The sequence below is a fragment of the Neolamprologus brichardi genome, chromosome 3 (assembly GCF_056152115.1).
Source record: "Neolamprologus brichardi isolate AB-2024 chromosome 3, ASM5615211v1, whole genome shotgun sequence".
Taxonomy (NCBI): domain Eukaryota; kingdom Metazoa; phylum Chordata; class Actinopteri; order Cichliformes; family Cichlidae; genus Neolamprologus; species Neolamprologus brichardi.
The window spans coordinates 61,346,668-61,372,244 of NC_142106.1; the positions used below are offsets into that span (position 1 = coordinate 61,346,668).

Here is a 25,577-nt window from a genome sequence, read left to right on the forward strand (position 1 = left end):
GCTTCCCTTGTTGCATCTGTATTTGTAGTTTCTCTGTCAGAGATCAAAATGATCAATAATACAAATGATCCTCCAGAGTCCTTCCACTGTTATCCTGATCACTGACACTTCTTTGTTGTGTTTTAAACTCTGTAAAAACACAAAGATCATAATTCCCTCAATGACTTCAGTGTTTTTCTAACTGAACTTTGTTTCAAAGGCAGTTTCTCAGTAAATGTACTTGTGTGTACTTGTGAAACGTCATCATTCACAGATCAAGTACGTTTCAACTCAAAGTACGTATAAAGCCAAGTGTGTAAGTTCATCTCTGAATGTTTGTGATTCCTACGTTAAGTTTAACAACGATATATGAAGCTCGGACGTCTGTGCGCTGCTGAGTCTGTTTGTTTGTTCATTCCAACCATCAAACTGTTCACCTGCAGCACAGTTTGTTTGTTTTTCAAAGTAAAACTGTGAAACACTTTTTTCATACTTGTTTTTTTCATACAACAGCTCACACTGACATCATCCTGATAAAAGATGAGTGCCAGAAAACCGTGTTTGCATTTATTTGCACTGCTTTCCATGTGTGAATGAGGCGAGTATCAAAGTGCTCAGAGGAGAAAAGCTCCATATAAGAACCATTACTCCCAGTATTATTCCAAACTGGTCCAGCCTATAAGGCAAGGCAAGGCAAGGCAAGGCAAGTTTATTTGTATAGCACAATTCAACAACAAGGTGATTCAAAGTGCTTTACAGAGACATTAGAAACAAAAACAAACAAAAATCATGATTTAAAATTGATTAAAACAAGCAAACAAACTAACTAATTAACAAACAAACAAACAAACAAACAAAACAGTATATAAAATCAAAACAGATAAAATCAGAACAGTAGATAAAATCAGTAGTTAAAATGTGAGTTTTGAAATTTAAGCCTAAGTGTGGATTTGGTGCTTTATTCAAATGCAGCTGAGAACAGGTGAGTCTTCAACCTGGATTTAAATAAACTGAGTGTTTCAGCTGATCGGAGGCTTTCTGGGAGTTTGTTCCAGATATAAGGAGCATAAAAGCTGAATGCGGCTTCTCCGTGTCTGGTTCTGACTGTGGGAACTGATAAAAGACCGGATCCAGATGACCTGAGGGATCTGGAAGGTTCATACTGGGTCAGGAGGTCACTGATGTATTTTGGTCCTAAACCATTCAGAGCTTTATAGACCAGCATCAGAACTTTAAAGTCTATCCTCTGACGGACAGGCAGCCAGTGTAAAGACCTCAGAGCTGGACTGATGTGGTCCACTTTTTTGGTCTTAGTGAGGACTCGAGCAGCAGAGTTCTGAATGAGCTGTAGTTGTCTGACTGATTTTTTAGGTAGACCTGTAAAGATGCTGTTACAGTAATCAAGCCTACTAAAGATGAATGCATGGACTAGTTTTTCCAGGTCCTGTTGAGACATCAGATCTTTTATCCTTGATATATTCTTGAGGTGATAGTAAGCTGATTTTGTTATTGTCTTGATGTGTTTTTCTAAGTTTAGGTCTGCATCCATCACTACACCCAAATTTCTCGCCTGGTTTGTGGTTTTTAGGTGTATAGACTGAAGTTCTCTGGTGACCTGTAATCGTTTTTCTTTGGCGCCAAAGACTATTACCTCAGTTTTGTTTTTGTTTAGCTGGAGAAAATTGTGGCACAACCAGTCATTAATTTCCTCAATGCATTTACCAAGAGCCTGTACAGGGCCTCGGTCTCCTGGTGACATTGTGATATATATTTGTGTGTCATCTGCATAGCTATGGTAGTTTATTTTGTTGTTCTTTATAATCTGTGCCAGTGGGAGCATGTAAATGTTAAACAGAAGGGGTCCCAAGATGGAACCTTGGGGAACTCCACATGTGATACTTGTCTGCTCAGATGTGAAGTTACCTATTGATACAAAGTATTTCCTGTTTTCTAAGTATGTTTTGAACCAGTTTAGTACAGTTCCTGAAAGACCTGTCCAGTTCTCCAGTCGTTTGAAAAAAATAAAGATGAACTCTGTGTGAACAGCTGACCTGTGTCATGTGACCAAGAACACAAACATGATCTACTGTCAGATCAGGACACGTCACAGTTACTGTGTTACTGTTTAACAGCACACTGCAACATTCACACCTTCATCTAACAAACTGGATCATTAACAGCTGCATTTTCACACGTTTCACTTTGATTCACTACAGATTCAGCAGACAGAAAGAAGTTGATGAGGAAACAACAGTTCAGTTCATTTCTGTCCTGGTTGATGAAGATGGCAGCACTGCTGAGGAGCAGGAAGTGGGGATCAGACTGAGTGAAGAGTTTCAGGACAGAGAGTTTGAGAACATCTCCTCTTCCTAAAAATAATCTCTGAGTATCTGCTGTGTTTGTGGAAACACTCCAACACACAGCGCTGCACATATGAACATGTGTGTGAAACAGAGCAGACATTAAACATGATGGAGGATTTATTCACAAACACACAACAACATTTACACACACATTACCTCTCTGCAGGACAACACACGCCTGATTTAAAGTTAATAACTTCATCTTTAGACCGGTCACTGTGTAAGGACACAGAGCTGGGTGGAGGTCCAGGCTGGTTCCTGTGAATAATGATGGAGCAGTGATGTGAGTGCTGAGCTGTGACATGGAGAAGAGTCATGGACAGTTAGAGATGGTCATCTCACCTCTGAGCTTTGGTCTGGCTCTCATGTTCCCCACACAGAGTGCTTTTAGAGGGAGGGACTCCCTCCTCTCTGCCCTCACACTGATCCATGCTGCTCAATTCACATCAGCTCACACACACTTTCTACCTTCACCTGCAGAGGAAACACAAATCATTCATGTGCACATCAACTGAAATCCTCTATAACAAGGCGAACTGAACCTTGTGCTACATTAATATAATAATAAAATAATGTTAGCACATGGGAATAGAAACTTTGTTACAGTCTAAATTTTAATTCTAATCAATACTCAGCTTGACCATTGTTGTGTACGTCACAAGCAGAGAAACATAAAGGTAAGAAAAGCTGTATTTTGTTGCCTAAATTGTAGAGGGTGACCTTGCCTCTGCACCTAAACAGAAAAATGAGAACAGTCAGACATAAAGTGGAATTCAGCAGGTGGAAGAACCCTAAGATGTAACCTGACTCTGACCATGAACACTACAGTCACTGTACTGCACTCCAGCACAGTAAATCCACAGCACCGCAACCTGACCTGTAGAGTGTTTGAATAACACAAAGGTCATTTACCTCAGTTTGTTCTGTGGGACATTTCACAATAAAACAAAATCATCAAATACAAATATCTGATTCAACAATGATCAGATAGAAATTACATGTAAAGTCTATTAAAGTCTATAAAACTTGTCCTTCACTCTCTTCTAATATGCCTACATGCTTATATAGGGTTAAACCTGTGGTTGCATTGTGCATTTAGTTGCAACTCATAACTTCAGCATCTGTATTAGAAATAACAGACGGCTTTTTGTTGTTTGGGCTTTTTTGTTGTTTGGGGTTTTTTTGTTGTTTGGGGTTGGTTTTTTTTTGGGGGGGGGGGGCTTTGTTGTGAAAAATATATCTGTAATCACTTTGATTTTTCTTTTGAAGTTTAAAATAGATCAGTGCTAAAATCATGACAATATGAAACAAATGTAATGTTTATTAATGGATACAAGACTTAAATTAACATATCACTAGAACCCCGTGTAATAACCTCCACGTTTTACAAAAACCTGCCTGTTTATGCAGTTTTTTAACAAAAGTTTTATCAACATTAACCTTTATATTGAACTTAAACCTGTCTTCAGTTGGATTTGTGATTATTTTCAAGTTTCAGCATTTTTAAATGATCAGCATCCAAAATCGCATCATCATATTCACTTCTGTTTACGCAGGCATTTTAACATCCACAGAATTTGTAGATCAAGTTTGTTTGTTAAACTCCTGCATGCTTTTGTTTTGTTCCTGGTACTTTTAAAGGTCTTTCTTATTGTCAGTGCTGCACATGTGAATTTCATTCATCGCACTTGTTTTGACTTCTGAGTGTAGAGTCTATAAAAACTAATTTAAAGCTTTTTTCCCTCCAGCTTCTCTGTTATTGTCATCAGTCGGCCACGCTCACACAAATCCACCTAATATGAAGTTAATTAAATAATAAAAGGACTATGAATTATTGACATTTTAGTCCCTGTTGTTTTTAAACCTGTATTACTGCGCTATAAATGAATCATTATACTGTTTTGTTATAAGCTCAGTGATTCCAGCAGCTTCTCTGGGTTATTTCCATCAATTTAGACTCAATTTAGACAGTCAGCTATTACATTTGTTTAGATATTCCACTTTCTGTCCTCCAGATTCATCAATTTCTGTGTTTATCAAAATCTTTAACCAAACTAAAGATATCTGTGAAATGGACGGTATATTCAGTTCATGTAAATATATCTGCATTTACTCCAGGTGACATCACTCCAGTTGTTTTGATGGTGGCTCCTAATATTTAACCTACTCTTTCACAGAAGAGCTGCCTAATCGCTGAGTAACTTTGTTTCTTTTTTGATTCAGGTTTACTTGAGTGCACATGTATTTTGGGTTTAGTCAGTGAAGTAACTTTATGTAATTCAAAGTTCAATTAATTTTTATTTTATTCCAGTTCATCTGTTAATTCCCCCCCCCCCCCCCTCTTTAAATCAGTTTGCTTCTGATTGCTCCTCTGTTACTTCTACAAACAGTATCTGCTGCTTAGGGCCACCACTTCCTCCACGTGTCGCTGCGGAGATTCAGAAAATGAATCTGAACCTGAAAAACAGATTTTCTATGTGTTTTATTGGAAATCTTTGTTTCTTATATTTTCTCCCCTGACATGTAGATCTGTACTGTATTAGAGTTCATAGCAGGAACAAAGATCCCAGCATGATTCCTCTGTTTGGGAAATCTTCCAGTTATTTCCTTGAACCTGGTTAGTGAACTGAGTCAGTGCTAGACTGTATAAATGCTGTTTCACTGGATGCTACCACATAAAACACATTTAGCAGCTCACCATTCTCTAAGGCTACGTTCACTCTGCAGGTCTTGATGCTCAATTCAGATTTTTTGATCAAATCTGATTATTTTGTCTGCTCGTTCACACTACAAATAAAATGTGACAGCAAACGCGCTCTAGTGTGAACGCTCAAAGCGGCCGCATGCGCAAAAGAAGACGTCACACACAACGCGCTCTGTTTAGACCCAGAGCAACAGTATTGTTTGACTGATGGCCTTAATATAAAGACTTCAGACTTTACGTTTCCCAATTTTGCTTTAAGTTATAAAGTTATTGTGTTTATATATGTGTTTGAGGCTGTGAGACTTTGCTCTTACATTAAAGTCATGATTTACTGAGAATTCATCACAACAAACAGAATCGTAACATGCATCAGTTCAACTATTGAACTCATCTAAATGTACCATTAAGTGACTGGATAAATGTATTTAATACAAGAGTAACCTGGTTCGTTGGCAAAGGTTTGTAGCTAAATTCAGGGCAACAAACTTAAATACAATCAAGTGACTCTTCATTCAGACTGAAAATAGTTCAAAAAGGACAAAGTTCAAAGTGTTCAACAAAAAATTGCAAAGACTTCAATGGGATGGCAACACACAGACACAAGAGACACACTGTGACCAACTAACAGTGATTAAAATCTTCAAACACTAAAAGAAGTCAGACTCAGGTCCCTGATTAAAACACAATAAACACAAAACCCTCAGAGTGTGACAGCAGCAATCAATGTGTTCATCACAATAGAAAGACACAGAAAAGCAGAAGAGTCCAAATATATTTTTAAACTTGTGTATTTTAAACTTGCAAACTCCATATGCAGATATTGTCAGCACACACAGCATTTAAAACATGAATCTTATGTCTGGTTGACTTTGCAGTGACCCTGAACTAAACTGAGCTGCTTTGTTTTGTGTTTTTTCACTTCAGTAAAACCTGAATGCCAACTTCTTAACAACAAACTGATTTGATCTCTTTGTCCTTGTTTAAAGGGAAAAACAATGTTACATGACGATACTGATTAGTGTCAGTTGGGTCTAAAGTTACACACAGAACCATTTAAACTGTTGATCACAGTAACAAATGTTTAAGTGCAGAGTAACTGACTGATAATCAGTGTGGATTCCAATCAATCAATAATCTATAATCATGTGTCTTCAAACACAAGCGATCCAAAGTGTGTCCTGAAATAAGAGCTGAACATCTGGTCCAAACATCACAGAGCAGAAACAAACAAACTGTTAAAGGAGGAAACAACACAAACGTACAGTTTCTTCAAACACCAACAACAAGCTCCACAGCTGGACACCAAACACAGAAACCCAGGTGAGCTGCTTCCTTGAAGGAGGCGGGACTCCACCTGAAGTAGGACAGGAGTCAGATTTTCACATTAAGAGCATGCTATTCTCTAGTTAATTTAAGATTTGGCTCATTCCTTCTCATTGCCATTTCAAGGTACTAACACTTACTTCATGTGGGAAAGCGCCCTTAACCCCTTCAAAGTTTATACGTCACAGTTCTTTAATACGTCGGCTCAACTGTCAACAACGTTGAGTCCAGATGTGTGGACAGCTTTCGTGCTTCCTCAAACCTTTGTTCAAGTTCAATACAGTGCTCCCTCATTATAACGCGGTTGTACAAAAGCCAGTTGGCAGAACTGACGAACAGAGCCACATCTGCCGAGTAAATATATCAGTATACAGCTGCCAAATAGCCAATGAGCGGGAAGGCAACCCATCCTCTTCACCAATCAGAAGACACAATTCTACCTCATCGTTACGCTTCGACGCAGAGAGTTCGGTCAGAGCTGCAGGTGGGGAGAGTCAGCAGAGGTGTGCGTCCATGAGACTGTAAGTTTCTGTGTTTTATCCTGTTTGTTCTTTGCTGCGGCCATTATCCTCCTTTGTTTAAATCCTTGGCGCACACTTAGTTTACCGAATGTTACTGTCATTTACTGCGAAGCAGCCTCTGCCAGGCGCTCATTATGGGACCGTCACTAATTTCTCATGTTGGCACTTGTGTAAAGTGCCTAGTTAGGATTTATGTAAATAGTTGTGACGGAGTTACACCGTCCTGGGCCGCAGACAGCTGATCTGGGCGCATACACGCACCACCACCATTAGTTTCTACAATTACCGTGAATGACGTGTTTGTACTGCCATTTATATCCAACAACATCAAGCAGTTAAATCAGAGAGTTCATGTTACTAACAGCTCACCTCTCTGCAGCAGACAGAGGCTGGACTTTAAAATCAATGAAGCGATCTTTAGACGCGTCACTCTTTAAGGACACACAGCTGGGTTCAGGTCCAGCAGGTCTCCCATAGATCCTGTTAGAGAAGAAAAATGTGTTTTTCATTTGCAGGCACAGAAGCTATTGAAGACTAAGCACACCTTCATTATCCTAAAGAGAAACTGGTTTGCAGGCTAAACATAAGCAGTGTAAGTCTTTGCAATGTAAGAACAGAGATAAACACTGTCATTTACACTGTTCAGGATTATGGTCGTACTGTGAGCAGCTGGAGTTTAAATGTATTGTATTATATGTATGTAAGAATTCCTCTGGGTTATTCAAAGAAAAGGCTGAGGATGAGTTGGTTAGAGCACAGAGTTTAAATACATGGACTGAACCATGTGACCTTTACAGACAGCTGGGACCAGAGTCGAGCTTTGCCCTGAAATCTTTGCTGTTTTCACTTGATAACAGCAGCTGTTTAAAGTTACTGAGTGTGTTTGACAGTAAAGTGAATGTAAATGTGAGACACTGTGTGCTCACAGCTAAAGGCTGCAGTCAGCTGTGTTAGAGCCTCTTTCACACAATGATCCTTTAATAAACACTCAGAGCTCCATGTTGATGAAGCAGTCATGTGTGAGCTTGTGTGCTGACATGTTGACAGTTTGACTTCAGCTTTTACTGAAGAAAATCCACAGAAGGCTGAAAGTGAAGCATCACTTCCTGTTTGAGGAGAGCCAACAGTCTGTTTACACGTCATGTCTGAGTTACAGCTGGAATAAATGATCATTTGCAAAGTCTGCTGCTCTTTCTGTAACCATCTGACCATCAACTAACTCTGTGCTGCTGCTGCTCTCATTCACAAAGTGCTCAATTACATTTTTAACTCGTGTCTTTAAGAGCTCTTAGTGTTAGCTTAGTGTTAGCTTAGTGTTAGCTTAGCGTTAGCTTAGCGTTAGCTTAGCGTTAGCATGCTGTGTGGCTAGCTTAGCGTCAGAGCTCTGCAGGTGTCTCGTGTGTAAATATTAATCACAGTGACAGTAAAGGAGGTAAAGGGCTGTGACGTCATCACGTACGCTGCGTCCTCTGTGGGCTCTGAGTGAACTCACAAAGTACAAACTACAAGTACACAAACACGAACGTAGCTCAGAGTGGCGGACACACTCGGCCTCGTTGGTCCAGCTGTGAGTCCGTTACCGTGAACTATGGAGCGGCAGATTTGTGCTGAACTAAGCTGCACACAGCTGATGTTAGCCAGGAAAACATTACACACTGACTTTAATGGAGAGACCGGAAATACAAACACACACAGTTTGTTGTGTGAAGAAATCAAACATGAGCTGAACAAACAGTAAAGTTCCTAAAGACAAACTGTTAAAGGAGGAAACAAAGCAAACTTACAGTTTCTTCACACACCAACAACAAGCTCCACTCCACACCTGGACACTAAACACGGACACACAGGTGAGCTGCTTCCTGGAAGGAGGCGGGGCTCCACCTGAAACTCAGCACAGGTGGGAGGGGCTCAGCTCTGTGTGTGCTGATGTGTTAACTTTAAAAATCTGCGTCTGACTGCTCAGACTGAGTCAGAGTAAAGTTCACATGCTGACGTGTGGAGACATGAAACCTTGTTGTAGCTGCAGGTGTGAACACACTGATCCCAGATCAGCTCTGCTGTATTTGTAACATGAACATTTCTGCTGCAAAGCTTCAAATGTTCAGCATGTTTCTCTGTTTCCAGTCTATAGATCCAGTCACACTTTCTACCTTCACCTGTGCAGTAAAGACTGAGAGCAGAGCTGAACCGTCCAATCAGTGAGCAGCATCAACACCTGAGCTTCATTCAGACTCTGTTATTGAAGATGTTGTTGGTACAAAGTTCATCTGCTGCTCACATGAATCCATGAAAGATTTATTTCACTGAATGTTTCTTCAAATCTCATTTCAACCTGTTGAAGTCATGAATGAAAGTGCAGACTGAGAGTGGATCACATGATGTTTAAGGTGTGTCATGTGACATGTTCAGTATTGTCACACATGTCTAGATTGTCCCTGATATCATAACTGCTCAAACACTGATGATTATATTTAAAGAATTATTACTGATGGCAGCAAAGTTTGAATGGATGAAAATCAGCATTTGATTATTATTATTATTAGTGATGCACCGATACCGGTATCGGGTATCAGCCTCGATACCACATTTTCTAAAGTATTCGTACTCGTTAAAAGTCCGCCGATACCACGGTCTGAGACCTGTCTATGTTTGAGCGGCACGTAAGGGGTTAATCACAGGCCCCGAGTTCCCGCCCCCAGGCCCCGAGTGCCCGCCCCCAGGCCCCGAGTGCCCGCCCCCAGGCCCCGGCTGCAGCTCAGAGCTGGGAGAAGGACAGGCGAGACAAGTCAGCCGTGTGGAACTATTTCAAAGTGAATGAAGACGCGAAAACAAAGGCGGACTGCAAATTGTGCTCAGCGAAATTGTCCAAAGGAGGCTCTAAAGGTAAAAGGTAGCGCATTTAACACAAGTAATTTAATCAAGCACCAAAATCCCAACACGACAATGAGCACAAAGAGTTTACCCACGCTTATTTACCCACGCTTATTTACCCACGCTTATTAGCACAGAGGAGCATAGCTGATGCTACAGCAGTGGGACGGAAAATAGTTGGGCATTTTAAACATTCCGCCTTAGCCTACTCCCGCCTCGAGGACATTCAGGGACAGCTCAACCAGCCAATAAAGAGACTGCAGCAGGACGTACAGACGCGCTGGAACAGCACGTATTACATGCTCCAGTCCCTCATTGAGCAAAAGCGAGTGCTGGGCGTGTCCGAGCACGAACTCCCTGACTATCTCACCGCTCACCAACGGGCTCTTATGGAGACGACTGTTGCCGTCCTCGCCCCCTTTGAGGAACTAACTAAAAAAGTGAGCAGCTACGACGCACTAGCCTCTGATGTCATCCCAGCTGTGACTGTGCTAGTGAGACTTCTAAACAGAGAAACAGACGAGGACCACGGCGTCAAGACAATGAAAGCAACCTTACTGGCAGCTGTCAAGAAGCGCTTCAGTGACATCGAGACCAACCCACTGCACTTCATCTCCACCATACTGACCCAAGGTAAAGTCTGTGTGCTATAGGTATTCAATGAGTATAGCTACAGTACTAAATGTAAGATTATTTTACATCTGAAATATTATATATTTGTAACTAAAATACACAAATACAAATGTCTGCAATATATATAATATGAAATACATTTCCCTTATTACTACCAGAAAGTCAAATGGCTGGCATTTGTCACAGTGGTTTAGGGGAAACTAAAATCAGTCCTATTTTTCCACATATTAATACATTTATGAATTTTGTGCAGGTATAAAGATCGCTTCTTCTCCAACAACACTGCTCCAGAGGCCAAGCTGCACCTGAAGCAGGAGCTGCAGATGATGTCCAGAGCTGAGGCAGAGGGGAGTCGGGCAGAAGCTGCAGAACCTCCTGCTAAACTGTTCCTCGAGGCCCAGGCCAGCACTAGCAGCAGTCTGGACACTGTATTTGACGAAATCGCTAAGGAGCAGCCCCAGGCAGCACAGCCGCTGGCAGCAGGTGCTGCCATTGAGCTCGACATATACCTCGGAGAGGCCCCAAGCCCTCGTGAAGACAGTCCTCTGAAGTACCCACTTCAGAGGACTGTCTTCACACTGAGCATGTGCAAACACAGCAGCCAACATCCTGTCACACTGAGCATGTGCAAACACAGCAGCTAACATCCTGTCACACTGAGCATGTGCAAACACAGCAGCCAACATCCTGTCACACTGAGCATGTGCAAACACAGCAGCCAACATCCTGTCACACTGAGCATGTGCAAACACAGCAGCCAACATCCTGTCACACTGAGCATGTGCAAACACAGCTCTCAGCTTCCATCACTCACAAGCTCCAGCCTCCAGTTAAAAGCCCAGAACAAAGCTTGTGACCAACACAGCGCAGACAGAGGTGATGTCCACGCTCTGTTTCTGGGTGAGAAACTCACCTGTGGGTGTGGCTGTTCCTCCCCTACAATCTCTGATGTCACAGCTGCTAAATTAGACTGAAGCCAGACTCAAACAGAAACAGCCTCAAAGACTCAGAGAGAGAGCGCTGCTCCATCTCTGGACCCAGATATATGTTCCACCACCACGCTGCAATGCATCCTGGGATAGGGTGGGCCCACCTGTCCTTCAAATCCAGGGAGAAGGAGGACACGTTTGTGGGAGTCTGGACGGCCTTCGTGGCCTCGCTGTGATGTCATGAATCTTCAGAGGAAGCAGAGGCTGAATTTAAACACGCCTGCTGACTTCCTGTGTTCTGCTCTGACAGCTGCCATGTGTCACAGTGTGGATAATAAAGCCATCAAACTGCACTCAGCTCCAATAACACCATCAGTGTTTGATGTCCAGAGGATTCATCAGCTTTAACCATGATAGAAGCAGGAAGTTAAGATGAAGATGAACCATGTTGTGACTGAAGGACAAAGCTGAAACATACAGATGTGTACAGATGTGTGGAAAATTAAGCAGCAGCCATGTTTGGAGGCTCACTGAAGTCCTCCCAGCCACCATGTCTCCATGTGAGGGCAGTGGGTCTCAGGAGGTCCATAAAAACAAATGTTGAATGACTTCTTTGCCTCTTGTTGGTAGGTCAGCTCTGCAGCTACAGAGTTGCTTTTTGTGTCTGTGAACCTGAAGCTTGTCCTCTCTTCAAATCTTTGTCCTGCTACAGCGGACGAGCCTCAGACAGCCTCTCCTTGAGCTGTTTCACCGTCTCTCTTTAGAGTGCAGGTCTCTGCTGAGAAATCATGTAGAGCACACGAAGGCTTCCTGGGTTTGGGCTGATAGATGGTGAAGGCATGGAGAGGTTCTGGTCCTTTCTTAGAAGATCTGCACGAGTCACAAACAGATGACTCCATCACATCGACTGGACCTTCTGACTGATGCATTATCGCATTATGGGAGGAGGAAGTTATCGGATCCAGGTATACATATTTCTGTATTAGTAGTTAAAATGACTCATTTAGATTCAAACTGAGAGAGCTGACAGTTCCTACTGATAGAAGTGCAGCTCCTTCAGAGATGGGACAAAGAGGAGAAGGTCACCAGTCTGCTGAGGAGGAGATTTCTGCCATCCTGAAAGAGTCCCCGAGTAACGAGACTTTAATGGAACATATGTTTGTAGTCGCAAGTTTTTATTTTCTCTTCCATGTTTGTCCAAGTGACTATTTCAGAACAAGACCTCCAACAGTGAATGGAAAGAGAGACAGAAGCTGCCAAACATGCAGTTTTGAAAACGAGACCCAAAGGTTTGTTGATTTGGCCTGATTGGTTTCTTATTGGGTATTCAGGAAGCTGACAGTAGCTACTTCCTGTCTTTAGATTATGTTCCCAGATGGAAGAGGAATGATGTCATTAAACTGGTTAAACTCAACCAGCTCAGGTAGGACACATTTCTATTTAAGGTCCTGCAACAGCCTCATGCATTAAACTATATTTAGTGTTTTGTTGATAGAATTTCCAACGGTAAGAGTTCAAATGTTAGCAAACATGCAGGTTAACAGCTGTGCTTAGTTTTGTAGACTATATGATGAAGACCCCTGAATCACGAGTCACCCACTGCAGACTGAACACAGGAAGTTAACGTGTTAATGTTACCATTTCCAACTACGGTGCCCTTAATCTAATCTGTCTTCTTCCTATTGTGTTTAGACCAGAGATGCTCTTCAAACAGCTGGCAGACACGACCACATTACAAGAAGATGCAGTGAGTCTGACTAGATTTTCCAGTCAACGCTAAGCTAACACTTAGCTAACACTAAGAGCTCTTAAAGTCACGAGTTAAAAATGTAATTGAGCACTTTGTGAATGAGAGCAGCAGCAGCACAGAGTTAGTTGATGGTCAGATGGTTACAGAAAGAGCAGCAGACTTTGCAAATGATCATTTATTCCAGCTGTAACTCAGACATGACGTGTAAACAGACTGTTGGCTCTCCTCAAACAGGAAGTGATGCTTCACTTTCAGCCTTCTGTGGATTTTCTTCAGTAAAAGCTGAAGTCAAACTGTCAACATGTCAGCACACAAGCTCACACATGACTGCTTCATCAACATGGAGCTCTGAGTGTTTATTAAAGGATCATTGTGTGAAAGAGGCTCTAACACAGCTGACTGCAGCCTTTAGCTGTGAGCACACAGTGTCTCACATTTACATTCACTTTACTGTCAAACACACTCAGTAACTTTAAACAGCTGCTGTTATCAAGTGAAAACAGCAAAGATTTCAGGGCTGAGCTCCAGTGTTTCTACATCCTAGTAACACCTCAGAGAGTCACAACTCATCAAAGCTTCTCATCATCATCAGGACAGATTTAGGTCAATATCATTTTAATTTCTGTGTCATCATCCATCAAATGTTGACACGTAGTGGGTTTGTCATTCTCTCAGCTGACACTGAGATGAAGCAGGAAAGAAGCAGCTGATATTTGGACAGCACACATGATGAAAGGAGGATTTCAGGGCAAAGCTAGACTCTGGTCCCAGCTGAATGATCACTCTGTAGGTCCAGTGAGTGAAAGGGTTGCATTAATCTGAACTGCACCAAGTTACATTAAGATATTAGAGCTGAGTGGATAACTTAGAACTGATTAACTTAAAAATCTAAGTTAACCCTAAAGGAAAATAATCCAGCCATACATGTTGCTGACGCAGATCCGGATTAAAGCCAAACCTGAACTGGACAGGAAGAGAGATTTCTCTTTGCTTTTTTTTGTATATCCTGGGATTGTGATGCATAAATTAATGTGCACTGGAAATTTTGTTTCTATTTCTGTCTCTATTTCAACAGTTCAAACTCTCACTGGTCTTTGATCTGTTATTTTACAGCTTCCAGTTAGAAACTGTTCATGCAAAGCTAGACTCTGGTCCCAGCTGTCTGTAAAGGTCACATGGTTCAGTCCATGTATTTAAACTCTGTGCTCTAACCAACTCATCCTCAGCCTTTTCTTTGAATAACCCAGAGGAATTCTTACATACATATAATACAATACATTTAAACTCCAGCTGCTCACAGTACGACCATAATCGTGAACAGTGTAAATGACAGTGTTTATCTCTGTTCTTACATTGCAGAGACTTACACTGCTTATGTTGAGCCTGCAAACCAGTTTCTCTTTAGGATAATGAAGGTGTGCTTAGTCTTCAATAGCTTCTGTGCCTGCAAATGAAAAACACATTTTCTTCTCTAACAGGATCTATGGGAGACCTGCTGGACCTGAACCCAGCTGTGTGTCCTTAAAGAGTGACGCGTCTAAAGATCGCTTCATTGATTTTAAAGTCCAGCCTCTGTCTGCTGCAGAGAGGTGAGCTGTTAGTAACATGAACTCTCTGATTTAACTGCTTGATGTTGTTGGATATAAATGGCAGTACAAACACGTCATTCACAGTAATTGTAGAAACTAATGGTGGTGGTGCGTGTATGCGCCCAGATCAGCTGTCTGCGGCCCAGGACGGTGTAACTCCGTCACAACTATTTACATAAATCCTAACTAGGCACTTTACACAAGTGCCAACATGAGAAATTAGTGACGGTCCCATAATGAGCGCCTGGCAGAGGCTGCTTCGCAGTAAATGACAGTAACATTCGGTAAACTAAGTGTGCACCAAGGATTTAAACAAAGGAGGATAATGGCCGCAGCAAAGAACAAACAGGATAAAACACAGAAACTTACAGTCTCATGGACGCACACCTCTGCTGACTCTCCCCACCTGCAGCTCTGACCGAACTCTCTGCGTCGAAGTGTGTGCACAATGATGAGGTAGAATTGTGTCTTCTGATTGGTGAAGAGGATGGGTTGCCTTCCCGCTCATTGGCTATTTGGCAGCTGTATACTGATATATTTACTCGGCAGATGTGGCTCTGTTCGTCAGTTCTGCCAACTGCCTTTTGTACAACCGCGTTATAATGAGGGAGCACTGTATTGAACTTGAACAAAGGTTTGAGGAAGCACGAAAGCTGTCCACACATCTGGACTCAACGTTGTTGACAGTTGAGCCGACGTATTAAAGAACTGTGACGTATAAACTTTGAAGGGGTTAAGGGCGCTTTCCCACATGAAATAAGTGTTAGTACCTTGAAATGGCAATGAGAAGGAATGAGCCCAATCTTAAATTAACTAGAGAATAGCATGCTCTTAATGTGGGTTGATAGAACAGAACAGGAAGTGAGATATTTTAATTTACTTGACATAAAACAAATTAATTTTATGTCATGACATAAAATAAATCAAATGTATGATCTAAATCAAACCCCTGATGTCTCTTAGCCTTTATACAGCTCTGTTAAATGAGTGTTGTTACCATTGGTGCATCACTGAGATCAGGTGTTCTGAAAACTGAAACTATGCTGCATGCAGCTACTAGTTTTTCTATTTTGGTGCTATAAATGTTCATGGACATGGTTTCCTTGGCTGAAAACACCAAAATCATTATAATATCTTTTCATGAAAATGATGTCAGACAGAGCAGAGAGCTAATGCTGACTTTAATGCTCAGGACCCACTTCTTCTGATCGGACTGTGTTTGAGGATCTTTAGAAGTTTTTCTTTCTAGTTTCTCCACAAGTTAGCTGATTTAAAACAAACAAACAATCAAACAAAAACCTTGTTCACATGCCATCAAGATAAAACGACAAAAATCCAAACCCTGCTGCAGACCTGGTGTTCTCCATATTAGGCTACGTTCACACTGCAGGCGAAAGCACATCAAATCTGACTTTTTTGACCCTCTGTGACCCAAATCCATCATGGTGACAGTGTGAACGGCACAAATCTGATATTTTCAAATCCGATCTGGGTCACTTTCATATGTGGTACTGAATCCGATACATATCTGATGTTTTAGAAAGCGACTGCTGTTTGATGGTCATGTCGCATTAAATCTGTCTTTTACGTCACCGACACAAGACAGACAATTATCAGCGCCGGAGAAGACATCGTGAACGCTTCCTGTCCATCCAGTGAAACTGTTGGGAAGACAACGTTGGAGAAACGTGAACATTTTATTTGTTCTGTATAATCTGCAGATTCTGACAGAAATCTGCAACTATCCTTTGAAGCAGCGCTCCTCTAAAACAGCAATAAGGATCATTATTAGGTTATTTACATTATTATGTAAATAACAAAATAACTTAAAGCATAAATTGGGAAACGTAAAGTCTGAAGTCTTTATATTAAGGGCCATCAGTCAAACAATACTGTTGCTCTGGGTCTAAACAGAGCGCGTTGTGTGTGACGTCTTCTTTTGCGCATGCGGCTGCTTTGAGCGTTCACACTAGAGCGCGTTTGCTGTCACATTTTATTTGTAGTGTGAACGAGCAGACAAAAAAATCTGATTTGATCAAAAAATCTGAATTGAGCATCAAGACCTGCAGAGTGAACGCAGCCAAAGAGAGAATCCTGGTACTTGTTTCGTTTGCTGTTATTTATATTCATTATGGCCATTATAATGATGAGCCTTTGATATTAATGAGCACTTTTTCATTGTCACAGAGGGAAACATTGTATTTTCTGTGTTACTTCCTCAAAGTAAAGATATTTGTACCGATTCTGCAGGTAATCTGTTGATGGGACAATAAACAAATTTCACTTTGCAAAGTGTTGTGCAGGGAGGTTGTGGTTACTTCTTGGACTATCATGACCTGGATGACTGAGAACCTACGCAGACACGTTCTGAAGGAAGGGCTCCACACTTATTGTATGGAATATGGCTCCAATATGGAAAACAACATTGTGAGCGGAATATTAATTAATGACATCAGTGATCACCTACCAGTTTTTGCAGTTTATGACACTAATTATAAGAAAAATCAGCATGAAGAACAACTGAGATACAGACGTGTAAGGACAGAAGAAACTATGAATGCACTTAAGAATGATCTATTAAATCAGGACTGGGACAATGTGTACAAAGAAACTGATATTGATATTGCATATGGCATATTTTTAAGAATATTAATGGAATTGTACGATAAAAACTGTCCAACAATAAAATACAACAGAAAGCACAAATATTCAGACAGACCATGGATCACTAAGGGTTTACAAAATGCATGTAAAAAGAAAAATACACTCTATAGGGAATTCCTAAAACAACGAACAAAAGATGCTGAAAATAAATATAAAAAATACAAAAATAAGTTGACCAATATTATACGTGTATGTAGAAAGGAGTATTATACTAAAATATTGAACAACAATAAACATAATATGAAGGGAATATGGGATGTTTTAAATGGTATCATTAAAAATAATTCTGGACAGCAAAGTTATCCTCAATACTTTATCGACAATGGCAATATTATGGAAAACACTGCTGATAAGGTTTAACAGCTTTAATCATTATTTTGTAAATATTGGACCAAAACTGGCAGAACAAATTCCTGAGTCACTGCCATCAGTAGACTGTAGTGAAAACCTGATTGATAGGAACCCTAACTCAATGTTCCTCACATCAGTGGAGGAAAAAGAAATAATTGACATTGTACACATGTGTAAATATAAAACATCAACTGATTGTAATGATATTGACATGAAAATCGTCAAGAAGGTCATTGAAGGAATTGTAGGACCTCTAACATACATTTGCAACTTATCATTTCAGACGGGAAAAGTGCCAAACAAAATGAAAATAGCTAAAGTTGTGCCGCTGTATAAATCTGGGGATAGACGCCACTTCACAAACTACAGGCCTGTTTCTTTACTACCACAATTCTCCAAAATCCTAGAAAACCTGTTTAATAAACGATTAGACAAATTCTTAGATAAATATAAATTACTCTCTGACAGTCAATATGGATTCAGATCAAAAAGATCAACATCTCTGGCATTAATCGAATCAATTGAGGAGATTACGAATGCTATAGATCAGAAACAGTATGTAGCTGGAGTATTTCTGGATCTCAAGAAAGCATTCGACACAATCAATCATGACATATTAATTAATAAACTGGAACGGTACGGGATCAGGGGGTTGTACTGCAATGGGTGAAAAATTATTTAACTGACAGGAAACAATTTGTGAAGCTGGGTGTCCATTCCTCATCATGCTTGGACATTGCTTGTGGTGTTCCACAAGGCTCTGTACTGGGTCCAAAATTATTTATTATTTATATAAATGATATTTGTAAGGCATCTGATATATTAAAATTAGTATTATTTGCAGATGACACAAATATTTTTTGTTCTAGGGGGAATCTAAAGGAGCTGCTGGATGCAATTACTTCAGAAATGTGCAAAATAAAAAAATGGTTTAACAGGAACAAACTATCGCTAAATCTAAGTAAAACTAAAATAATCTTATTTGGGAATTCCCTTAGAAATGCACCAGTGCAGATTCATATACAGTGGGGCAAAAAAGTATTTAGTCAGCCACCGATTGTGCAAGTTCCCCCACTTAAAATGATGACAGAGGTCAGTAATTTGCACCAGAGGTACACTTCAACTGTGAGAGACAGAATGTGAAAAAAAAATCCATGAATTCACATGGTAGGATTTGTAAAGAATTTATTCGTAAATCAGGGTGGAAAATAAGTATTTGGTCACCTCAAACAAGGAAAATCCCTGGCTCTCACAGACCTGTAACGTCTTCTGTAAGAAGCTTTTCTGTCCCCCACTCGTTACCTGTATGAATGGCACCTGTTTGACCTCATCATCTGTATAAAAGACACCTGTCCACAGCCTCAACCAGTCAGACTCCAAACTCCGCCATGGCCAAGACCAAAGAGCTTTCGAAGGACACCAGGAAAAGAATTGTAGACCTGCACCAGACTGGAAAGAGTGAATCTACAATAGGCAAGCAGCTTGGTGTGAAAAAAATCAACTGTGGGAGCAATCATCAGAAAATGGAAGACATTCAAGACCACTGATAATCTCCCTCGATCTGGGGCTCCACGCAAGATCTCATCCCGTGGGATCAAAATGATCATGAGAACGGTGAGCAAAGATCCCAGAACCACACGGGGGGACCTGGTGAATGACCTGCAGAGAGCTGGGACCAAAGTAACAAAGGTCACCATCAGTAACACACTACAACGGCAGGGAATCAAATCCCGCAGTGCCAGACGTGTTCCGCTGCTGAAGCCAGTGCATGTCCAGGCCCGTCTGAAGTTTGCCAGAGAGCACATGGATGATACAGCAGAGGATTGGGAGAATGTCATGTGGTCAGATGAAACCAAAGTAGAACTTTTTGGTATAAACTCAACTCGTCGTGTTTGGAGGAAAAAGAATACTGAGTTGCATCCCAAGAACACCATACCTACTGTGAAGCATGGGGGTGGAAACATCATGCTATGGGGCTGTTTTTCTGCCAAGGGGACAGGACGACTGATCCGTGTTAAGGACAGAATGAATGGGGCCAAGTATCGTGAGATTTTGAGCCAAAACCTCCTTCCATCAGTGAGAACTTTGAAGATGGAACGAGGCTGGGTCTTCCAACATGACAATGATCCAAAACACACCGCCCGGGCAACAAAGGAGTGGCTCCGTAAGAAGCATTTGAAAGTCCTGGAGTGGCCTAGCCAGTCTCCAGACCTCAACCCCATAGAAAATCTGTGGCGGGAGTTGAAAGTCCGTGTTGCTCGGCGACAGCCCCAAAACATCACTGCTCTTGAGAAGATCTGCATGGAGGAATGGGCCAAAATACCAGCTACTGTGTGTGCAAACCTGGTAAAGACCTATAGTAAACGTTTGACCTCTGTTATTGCCAACAAAGGTTATGTTACAAAGTATTGAGTTGTATTTTTGTTATTGACCAAATACTTATTTTCCACCCTGATTTACGAATAAATTCTTTACAAATCCTACCATGTGAATTCATGGATTTTTTTTTAACATTCTGTCTCTCACAGTTGAAGTGTACCTCTGGTGCAAATTACTGACCTCTGTCATCATTTTAAGTGGGGGAACTTGCACAATCGGTGGCTGACTAAATACTTTTTTGCCCCACTGTAGATGGTGTGGAAATTGAAAGAGTACTTGAACATAAGTTTCTTGGTGTGATTATAGATGATAAATTAAACTGGAAGTCTCATATAAATCATATACATAACAAAATTTCAAGAAGTGTCTCAATCCTGAGTAAAGTAAAACACATTCTGGACCACAAATCACTTCACATTCTCTACTGTTCCCTGATTGCACCGTATTTGAATTACTGTGCAGAGGTGTGGGGCAATACTTACAAATGTTCGCTATCATCAATCTTTATATTACAAAAAAGGGCCATAGGGATAATCCATAAAACCGGTTACAGAGATCATACAAATCCACTATTCTTAAAATCAAAAATTCTAACATTCACAGATCTGGTTCATTTTCTCACTGCACAAATTATATATAAAGCAATAAATAACCTGCTTCCTGACAATATTCTACAAATGTTTTCTAAAAGGGAACGGGGATACAATTTGAGGGGGGAATTAAATTTAAAACATCCTCGTATCCGTACAACATTAAAAAGTTTTTGCATCTCTGTGTGTGGAGTGAAGCTGTGGAACAGACTAAGTAAAGATATAAAGCAATGTCCGAGCATGGCACAGTTTAAAAAGCGGTTTAAGGAGATGGTTTTTACAGGGTACAGGGAAGAGGTAGAAATTTGATAGGGTGTTCTTGTCTAATATTTTCATGTGTGTCCGGGTGCACGGGTATGTTGGTGTGGGTATATATATATTTGTAGGTTGTGTATCCTTTGAGGTGTTAATGGGGTTATTGAAAATGTGTATATGTGCGTATGTGTATATACTTATGTATGGATAGATATATGTTTCTATGTATATATATTTTTAAAAAAAAGAATAATAATAAAAAAAAATACACATGACATATAATGTAATTGCAAGGAGGTATTTCTGTAGTCTATTGATTACTAGATAGTGGAAAAGGGGTGGGATTAAATAAGCTCATGCTTCTTCCTGCTCCTTTTTGAACATGAAAGTTATTTGTAGTTGTGGTTGCTCGTTTTCTTTTTGTTTTGCTTTGTTTATTTGTCTCTTTTAATTCTATGTTTTTGTACTTTTTCAACATGTTCAAAATAAAGATTCAATCAATCAATACTCAATGTAAATTACACACGAACAACATTAAGCTACTCACGCAGAGAAGAACGGCTGCTGCTGCATCATCATCCTCATCATTTCTGCTACACTGGCAGGGCTAGGGGCCAGGACTCTCCTCTTCGGGTTTTTGGGGGATGTTGCTAACTCCGGGTCCGATAACAGGCACCACACCCGCAGTAGATGTGCACGGTGTCACGCTATCAAATACGGTGCATTTCTCGGCTTTTAAAAAGACGCTATGCGTCGCCAGGTTTCATCAGATTCGAGGTGTTACCTCCTTTGACAGTATCACAGTATCAGCTTAAAGCACTTGTTGCAGGCTGCTGAGTTTGCATCTTTTGCTGTGAAGTACAGCCAGACTTTGACCGTTTCACCTTGGGCATTTTCAATCTAGCTCTGCTCCAATAGAACGTACATACCTGGACCCGCCTACTACGCTTGTAAAGGTAAAATGATTGGCTAGAATCCAAAGTGTACGACATCTCGGGGGAAAAAGAAGCACAGAAATAAAGCACCGAAATGTGCGCTGCTTTTCGGTCTGGTTACTACCGTTTATGTCAGAACCGGTGCCATCATGGCACCGGATACCGGTACCCATCCCTAATCCTGACATCTGCACTTTTCACTTAAATCATGTCTGTGTACAATCAGAAATCAGTAAGTGTTACTTGGTTTTAACATATAGAAATACACTATATTAGAGTACGGGTCATTCGTAATTTTATTTTTAAACCAATTTTTTTTAGTTACATTAGCAGTCTTTAGGTTAGTCTGACTTGAGTTTCTAATATTACTCTTTGGTTCCCCTTGTGTCTCTGTGTGTCTCTGTTTATGTCCTTGTGAGTTTGTTCCCTTTTTTGTTCTCATGTCTCTCCTAATGCTTCACTCTCTCCTCACTCTGTGTCTCGTCTCCATTAACTGTGTCCACATCGCTCTCGTTGTCTCCTCCCATTATCTCTCTAATCCATCTGGTTTCCCTGAAAGTCTTTTCCACACAAAAGCAACCTCTTGTGTGTTAGTCTGCGCCTTAGTGTTTCCTGTTTTACTTTGGTAGTTTCCTGTCTGGTGTGCTTCATGTTCAGGTTTGTTTGCCTGTTTCGTAAGTTAGATCACCTTCAGCTGTGTTGCCATTTGCCCACATTTATGTGTGTGTCTCCCTCTGTCCTGCATCGCAACCTCCCTCATGGCTGTGTGTTCGTTTGTGAGTTTAGTTTTGTGTTTTATCCTGGTCGAGTGTTGTGTTTATTTTTCCTTCACGCAATAAAGATGTTTTTGAGCTAAAGTCCTGCCTGCTTCACACAATTTATGACAATTTATTTGTTTATTATTATTACCTTTCTTCTGTCTCAACATCAACTTCACCTGTTGACATACCTGATAACTGATATCTATTTATCTGTTAATGTTTCCAGTAATATAATAATTTTGTTTGGTCTAAAGACGTCACCCTGAATAACAGAAGCAACAACCCCTGTGTCATAGACTGGTGGTCATAATGACTCCCTGTTGAAGTAGATCCAACATTTACTGACTAAATTACTCACTGGAGTACAGTCACATGAGAAAACTAGGACACTCTATGAAAGCGTGTATATTTTAAAATATATTTGGGCATATAGATATTTAATATCAATTTAAATCATATTGAGGGATCCAAATAACATAACTAAACAATTAAAAAATAAGAAAAGCCTTTTTAAAACTTTATGTGAAACGTAATTTAAAAAGAATGCAATTTCTTGTGAGGAATACATGAGGACATCCCCACGTTATCCCACTTAAGCTGGTTAAACTCACACACAGGTGTATCACGTCAGGTGCTCGTGATCAGTACATTGTTACCCAGCATTTTAAAGGAGCCCAATTTAAACCTCAGATTGAGTCTGTTGTGCTCCTGACTGTTGAAGTGAGTGCCATAGTGAGCTCTAAAGAGTGATGCCCTCAGAAAGACGATTGTGGCCCCTTATGAGTCTGGTAAAGGATTCCAAAACATCTCAAAAGACTTTGACATCAGCCCTTCCACCATCCAGAAAATTGTTTATAAGTAGAGGACATTCCAAACAACTGCCACCATGCCCAGGTCTGGCCGTCCAAGCGTATTCACCCCACCCAATGCTCAAAGAAGTCATCAAAAATCCTAAAATGTCATCACAGAAACTACAGCAGGCTCTCTACTGTCGATGTGAAAGTGCACAACTCTACTATCAGACAGACACTACACAAGTTTGACTTTCACAGGAGGTGTGGAAGGAGAAACCCGTTGCTCTCTGAGAGAAACATCAAGGCCAGACTGAAGTCAGACCAAATGTAAACAAAGACCACGACTTCTGGAATAAAGTTCTTTGGAGAGATGAGTCTATTACTGAGTTATTTGGACACCAGAGCAGTCAAGATGTTTGGCGTAAACCAAATCCAATCTTCAAAGAAAAGAACCTCATACCAACTGTGAAGCATGGAGGTGGTAGTATCATAGTTTGGGGATGCTTTGCTGCAGCAGCACCTGGCCAGCTCACCATCATAGATCATCATCTGACTGTGTATCAGAAGGTGTTTGAAGACCACGTGAAACCATCTATTAAAAAATTAAAGCTGAAGAGGAACTTGACACTGCAACATGACAATGAACCAAAGCATACCAGCAAATCCACCAAGGACTGCTAAAAACAAAGCACAGAGTCCTGATGAACAAGGCATCTGTGATGGCCAAAACCCAAAACATATCCACAGACACCACAGGTGTTATACTTTATATTATGGTTTAATCAGGTTTTGTTTGCTTCTTTAAGTTTAGATTTTGGTTTTTATTTATTATGTATTCAGGGTCTGTGTCAGAGACTGGACTGATTTAGATTCATGCATATATTAAAAACTGAACTCTGTGAAAGCTGTGACTCACAGACACATCCAAACTCTAAATAAATGCCTCATAGACATTGATAGACAACCTTGATAGACAAGTTCTTCATTTTTATTGTTTTTTTTAGCCAAACTAAAAAACACTAACAGGACATTTCCTATAAAATGTTGTTTAATTTTCAAAAATAATTTCATTTATTATTATCAATAATTTAGCTTTAATTTTTGTGTTTAGTTTTTATTTCTGTTTTAACTTTTTGAGCTCTAGTTTTAGTTGTGAGTTCAGTTTTAGTGAACTACAATACAGTTTGTGTGTTTTGTTACACTTGTTCCTGTTGGAGCGGAGCCAACAATTTGTGGCGCAGTATTTTTAAGACCGCCATGTTGAATCTATATCTAACACACATCTATACCAAATATTAATTTAAGTAAATATATCTAAATATTAAGTAATCTCCCGCTGTCCCTGTGAATATAAACATCCGGAGCTCAGAGGGTCTCCAGCCGAGCTCAGGACACATTCAGTGTGTTTGGTCTGACTCCCAGACTCTGATCACACACTAACAAAAAATGGCAGACACACTCGGCCTCGTTAGAAAACATTACACACTGACTTTACCAGAGAGACCGGAAATACAAACACACACAGTTTGTTGTGTGAAGAAATCAAACATGAGCTGAACAAACAGTAAAGTTCCTAAAGACAAACTGTTAAAGGAGGAAACAAAGCAAACTTACAGTTTCTTCACACACCAACAACAAGCTCCACTCCACACCCGGACACTGAACAAGGACACACAGGTGAGCTGCTTCCTGGAAGGAGGCGGGACCCCACCTGAAACTCAGCACAGGTGGGAGGGGCTCAGCTCTGTGTGTGATGATGTGTTAACTTTAAAAATATGCGTCTGACTGCTCAGACTGAGTCAGAGTAAAGTTCACATGCTGACGTGTGGAGACATGAAACCTTGTTGTAGCTGCAGGTGTGAACACACTGATCCCAGATCAGCTCTGCTGTATTTGTAACATGAACATTTCTGCTGCAAAGCTTCAAATGTTCAGCATGTTTCTCTGTTTCCAGTCTATAGATCCAGTCACACTTTCTACCTTCACCTGTGCAGGAAAGACTGAGAGCAGAGCTGAAACCAAGCGTCCAATCAGTGAGCAGCATCAACACCTGAGCTTCATTCAGACTCTGTTATTGAAGATGTTGTTGGTAGAAAGTTCATCTGCTGCTCACATGAATCCATGAAAGATTTATTTCACTGAATGTTTCTTCAAAGCTCATTTCAACCTGTTGAAGTCATGAATGA

At 40.6% G+C, this 25,577-nt stretch overlaps 2 protein-coding genes across 17 annotated transcripts in view; one reads left to right on the forward strand and one right to left on the reverse strand.

Moving 5' to 3' along the window:
- LOC102777248 (NLR family CARD domain-containing protein 3-like) overlaps nt 1-25,577 on the reverse strand; it is a 1,099,208-nt gene that overhangs the window by 915,794 nt on the left and 157,837 nt on the right. For 3 of the 16 annotated variants that reach the window (XM_087837900.1, XM_087837896.1, XM_087837905.1), the window contains one exon: nt 7,260-7,370. The exons of 10 other annotated variants lie outside the window; for them this stretch is intronic. In XM_087837900.1, the coding sequence (XP_087694026.1) occupies nt 7,260-7,370 (111 nt within the window). Of the gene's footprint in view, nt 1-2,498; nt 2,601-2,684; nt 2,774-7,259; nt 7,371-8,151; nt 8,176-13,322; nt 13,344-22,297; nt 22,316-25,157; nt 25,173-25,577 lie in introns of those variants that run through there. 3 more of the 16 variants (XM_087837889.1, XM_087837902.1, XM_087837897.1) reach the window with 3 other exon arrangements.
- On the forward strand, nt 9,926-13,103 carry LOC148106010 (zinc finger BED domain-containing protein 4-like). The gene is made up of 3 exons (XM_087830952.1): nt 9,926-10,389; nt 10,642-10,980; nt 13,016-13,103. The coding sequence occupies exons 1-3, from the start codon at nt 10,061-10,063 to the stop codon at nt 13,101-13,103; spliced, it is 756 nt and encodes a 251-aa protein (XP_087687078.1). The 5' UTR covers nt 9,926-10,060.